General features: G+C 32.6%; 1 protein-coding gene across 2 annotated transcripts; it reads right to left on the reverse strand.

Annotated features, from left to right (window-relative positions):
- Positions 1–666: 666 nt before the first annotated feature.
- On the reverse strand, positions 667–4,501 carry LOC113861506 (R3H domain-containing protein 2). Of its 2 annotated transcripts, XM_027494361.1 has the most exons (5): positions 4,037–4,501; positions 2,570–2,771; positions 2,144–2,482; positions 1,601–1,883; positions 725–990 (listed from the first exon to the last, which is right to left on the reverse strand). In XM_027494361.1, exons 1-5 carry the CDS (start codon positions 4,146–4,148, stop codon positions 940–942), a joined length of 987 nt encoding a protein of 328 aa, XP_027350162.1. In that variant the 5' UTR covers positions 4,149–4,501; the 3' UTR covers positions 725–939. The 2 variants fall into 2 exon arrangements, with proteins under 2 accessions (XP_027350161.1, XP_027350162.1); XM_027494360.1 differs by having other exon boundaries at positions 667–990; positions 2,144–2,771.
- Between the last annotated feature and the right edge of the window lie 677 nt (positions 4,502–5,178).

Below are 5,178 nucleotides of genomic sequence, written 5' to 3' on the forward strand. Positions count from 1 at the left end.
AAAGAATACCAAGAGATAGAAAAATAAACATCCACTTGTAATAATTCATAACATTTTCATTTATTTTTTTAACTTTTTTTAAAATTAAGTCCTTTGATGCAACAATAACAATTTCAATTCGTTAATTAGTTTTTCAAAAAATACAGTACTTGTTTAATACATAACTAGAATCAATTCTTTTATCCATGACATACATTTTTAATGCAAAACCTATAAACACACTTAAATTACATTTAATGATTTAGAATTAATTCTATTAAAATCCCATTCTTTGCTTTAAACAAACCCTTAAATCCTTTAATGTTACTTCACTCCATTTTTCTCGACCACGCACAGTTTGTTTGCATAGCAGACAAAGGGTGAGGGTGAAAATTATGACTAGTACTACTACAAATAGATTTTTGCAGATCGTGATTTTTCTTCCTAACATTATGGTTTATTCAACTTACTTTAGAGACATAATTATTCTTCAAACGAACTTTTAACAAATTAGATTATTTTCGAAGTTAAACTAATCAAATTATTAAGTTGGGTCAAATCAAATTTTGAATCGCCTTATCCAGCTGCCGTCCGTATCCTTACAGATTAGGATGCAGATCAACGATTATTAAATTGAATTACAGCACTTCTTAACGTGGACGTAAAACAAGAAGCACCTATCTGTGTCTCCCCAACATTATTGGGCAAAGTATATTTTAAAACACCTCTGAAACCTTATCATATAATTGCAAGTCCAGTAATGCACCACAATTCACTATTTTTATAAACTCTCACATTACAAGTACCCAATGATTTACTATAACCATCAAAACTGAAAAACCAAAGACATACACTACTACAAGGGTCTATGACACAGTCCTGAAAAATTAACCTAAAATGAAATCCTAAAATACTAGCATAACTTTGCATCCAAATCAAATACTGCCCCCTAAATGTCATCTAATAATCCTGTGAATAGTCAAAGCTCAACGGCTGTTGACCAAATGGAGCCTGCAAAGCAGCAAGAGTATATTAGATGCATGAACCATGATAATAGAACAAGTAAAACCAGACATAGTGAGAAAAGGAAAATAAATTTCATCTTTGTCCGAGAGCATAATTCAAACAATGCATAGTGGGGCAAAATCATTAACCTACCCTAACACTCATGATACACATATTAGCAAAATCTCTATATTTTAAAACAAAATAAAAGACTTAAAAAACATATATATACACTACAATGCAATGTGCAGATATACAGATTACCTTCACACACAATTTGCATAGTGCATGTTGGAGAATAAAATTGACCAACCAGCATTATGTGACAAGAAATTGAAATATAGCAAAATCTGACACATCCAGGTACATTGGAGGTGGAGGCCAGAAAATGAGATATTTGATTTAAATATATAACAAACCATGCAAAGACAAGTCATTCCTAAAAACCATTTTAAACAAGCAAGAATATTAACCCATGAGACCTACATTATTAATTTATAAAGTTATTACATTTATTACTAATGCATCCTGACCCCTGGGGTTTTGATGTTATCACAAAAATCACTCATTGAATTCAGCAGGGTAATAAAATTAATTAAAGTAAAACATGGTTCACCTGGAAAACAGCATGTCTAAATTGGTCATATGAATGTGCATACATCATTGCAGCACTTGGCCACTGTAGATAAGCACCATCCCTAGATGCCTGATTCAATCCTGTGGTACAAAACGGACTCATTATTGGGCTTGATGGAGGCCCAAAGCCAAGTGATGCCTGAGTTTGTGGCATCTGACCCAACTGATTAAAAGCAGTGTCATATTGAGCAAACGAATGTTGAGCTTTTTGCAAATTAAACGGCACCAAGTTAACAGCAGAGGTTGGAATACTTCTTGCATACCTGCACCAATAACAAGAATTTGAAGGCTGAAAAAAAAAATCTAAACTTCACAAGTTATATAAATTCTTCAATTCTGAGCCCTCCCCATTTCTATTTCTCTCACAAACACAGACAGCTTTTAATCTTTTATTCAAAGATACAAAAACAACACAATTTTCAAAGTGTAGTGCAGAAAAATGTCTAAGTAACCATGCATTGGCAATTAAAGCATTCAATTTCAGGGAAGATCTTAAATTATGGAATACAGTGATATAACTCACCTTCCATAGCTACGATCATAATCTGGATCACTACGGTCCTTTTCCCTATCTCTGAAAATGGCAACTCGAGTAGAACTATTATCCCTGATGCTGACATTAATGCATCTTTCTGAATCAGTCATGGGGTTCTTGCTAGTTTCATTCTCATCCGTGCTTGTAGAAGAATTTTTCCCATCCATTGAGACCAGGGAATAGGTATCACATGAATCAGAACTTCTAGAGCCACTAAAGATACGTGCTCGTGCCCGATCATATTCCTCCTTCCTCTCTTCTACACTTCTCACAGGATTTCCTTTCATCCCAGCTTCATTGGCTTCATTCAAACTAGTTTTATAAGGCCTAGGTCTAATGACAATTTTTTTCTGCTCGGATTTATCATTTTCCAACTGTTTTAAAGGTATTTCAGATAATCGAACAACAGGATACTTGCTTTCTGGCAACTTCCTCACCAGAATTTTACTTCCCTGTCCATCTAAGCCATTATCCTGAACCATTGTCTGCATATTGTAGTGTTGTGCAACACGATGTGCAGCCAGTCGGAGATAGGAAGAAGGAAAATGTTGGAACTCAAAATGCTGCTGATCAGCATTGTTCAGAAACCTCTGGATATCCAACTCCATCCTCAAAACTAAAGATGTAAACAAAGCAGCAAAGAAACAAACAAACAAACAAACAAAAAAGATGTCATGATTTACACAGAATGGTAAAAAAATTAAAGAAAATAACCAAAATCTAGCCAGAAAAGACACTAGTATGGGGAGATTATAGGCAGAACATAGTCATCAAAGAATAGCTCATTTATTTATCATAAAACTACTAGCACAACTGCCCGCTGCCACTCAAAGACCACTAATTTAAGCTTGTGACACAAAAAATTTTGATCCAACAAGCAATACCTACTACTGCAACAATTCCATCAAAATGGTAATCATTAAGAAACACAAGACAACAATAGACACGCAAAGTTTCTTAGCCAGAGGGCTGAAAATTAGTTATAGACATAAACAGAGAAGCAATCTCAGGCTCCTTCAAATTGTTGTATAGCTTCCAACCCCCAGGTCCTACCTATCAATCATTCTGAGGTTAACACTTTCGAGCATGACTTAATTTAATTCTTACGTTAAAATTAAACCTTGACAATTTCAAGTCATTTCCGATTAGGTTATGACCTACTCCAGTAGACTGAAGCTAAAATCCTACTACCAGTCAATGTTTTGCATGCAGAAGTGCAAAGAGATCTATCAAGATACTGGCAAGCCTGATTTACGAGCTACTGAAAGAAAGTGGATGCATCAAACATCAATTGTTCATGGTGGATGCCATGTTTTCAAATTCAACGAACTAAATACTACACTAAAACACAATTTATCAACTTTGGAAATTAAGGTGTTTTCCTTTATAATCACAATTTAACCCTTCAAAACTTCACATGGCAGAAACATACATGCCTATTTTTCTATTCTTTGAAGGATGACGTTATCTTCAGCAAGCTCAGAATCAAATCAATTAATAATTAAAAAAAAAAACATAATTTTGGACAAATCCCCTAAATCACCATCCAGTTTGATTGATTTCATTCCCAAAGAAAAGCCCCAACATCACACACCAAACTCAGACTCTCAATCTCAAATTATCACAGTAAAGCATGAAAAACCCCAACCATTCCAGATCTGACATAAATTAGCATACACATGACACAAAAACAAACAAAAAACACACAAATTCTTATCGAACATCAACACGCAAAATCCATGCGAAAAGAAAGAAAAGGGTCAAAGCGAAATCGAGCTGAAGCAACAATTTTGAAGCAAACCCAGGAAGCAGTAGCATTGAAAAAAGAAAAATAGCCCCACCCCAGAAAGGAAAGTCAATAGAAGAAGAGAAGAGACTAACTGGTGAGGCGATGACGAGGGTTCTGAAGAGCCTCAACCAAGAAGGGGTCAACCATTGACTCCTTGTCTTTGAATCCAGAAACTGAATCGTTGGAGAGACACAACGAATCCATTGTTCCACTCTACGGATGGGGGATAAATTCACAGAAATAATAATACTAATGATAATATTAAATATTAAAATAATAAATAAATATGATAAATTATTAATAACAGAGTTGTTCCTCCTTCCCTTGAAGGGTGAAGGAGTGGAATAATAATAAGGGTAAGGAGGAAGAGAAAGAAGAAGGGATGGAGAAGGATTTTGTCTTGGAAAATAGGGAGAGATGAATGGATTACAATCCAACCCAACCCAACCCAACCACTTCTTTCTCTCTCTCTCTCTCTTTTCTCACAAAAATCGGTGACTCATCATAAATATTATATATCTTCTTCTTCCCTTTTTCCTTGTTCAATGTGAACACACACATAAGGGTCACCGCGTTATCTCCTTTTCTATAATTCCATCATCATAAATTCCCCTCTTATTCTCTTTTCGTCTTTCCTTTCTCATTAAAATAATAATATTTTATTTTAATTTAATGAGCTAGGTTACGTGTGAAAATAATTTCAGTCAAATAAAAATCAAATCTAGCGTAGCTGTAGATTAGGATTTATATTGCATGAACTTGGCTTATTTTTATATTTAAGAATTTACTTTATTTTTTTTAGTTGTTCGACATAAATTTTTTAAAGGTTTAATAGGTATTTAATATAATTTATTTTTAAAATATTTATTTTAATTTTCAAAAAATAAAAAACTATTATAACTAAAATCGACCTATCATAAAGATTATTTTAAAAGTTTATTCTTATCATAAATTATTTTAAGTAGGTTTACAAATCTCTCACTAAATTAGTTAATATTTGTCGATTATATATTTGCAAAATATTTTTACAAAATATAACACAACAACATTATTATATTTATCAATAAACAACTATTTAGTAAATATTTAAATTAAATTCATATTGAAATTTTAAAAATAAAGTAAAATTTAAAATATCATTAGATGTTAAAAATAATTAAGTAAAATACATTAATAAAAACATATTTAGATTTTAATAAAGAATAAAAATAAGTAATAATTTAATTTTGATGAT

The sequence above is a fragment of the Abrus precatorius genome, unplaced genomic scaffold (genome assembly GCF_003935025.1).
Source record: "Abrus precatorius isolate BTA unplaced genomic scaffold, Abrus_2018 Scaffold3, whole genome shotgun sequence".
NCBI classification, from domain to species: domain Eukaryota; kingdom Viridiplantae; phylum Streptophyta; class Magnoliopsida; order Fabales; family Fabaceae; genus Abrus; species Abrus precatorius.

What these genes read in the sequence shown, in the direction of transcription:
- LOC113861506 (XM_027494360.1), bottom strand. Translation starts at nt 4,148, where the DNA reads ATGGATTCGTTGTGTCTCTCCAACGATTCAGTTTCTGGATTCAAAGAC. An exon ending in TATGATCGTAGCTATGGAAG is followed by an intron (nt 1,884 to 2,143) that starts GTGAGTTATATC and finishes TTATTGGTGCAG; the next exon opens with GTATGCAAGAAGTATTCCAA. An exon ending in TTAGACATGCTGTTTTCCAG is followed by an intron (nt 991 to 1,600) that starts GTGAACCATGTT and finishes GCTGCTTTGCAG; the next exon opens with GCTCCATTTGGTCAACAGCC.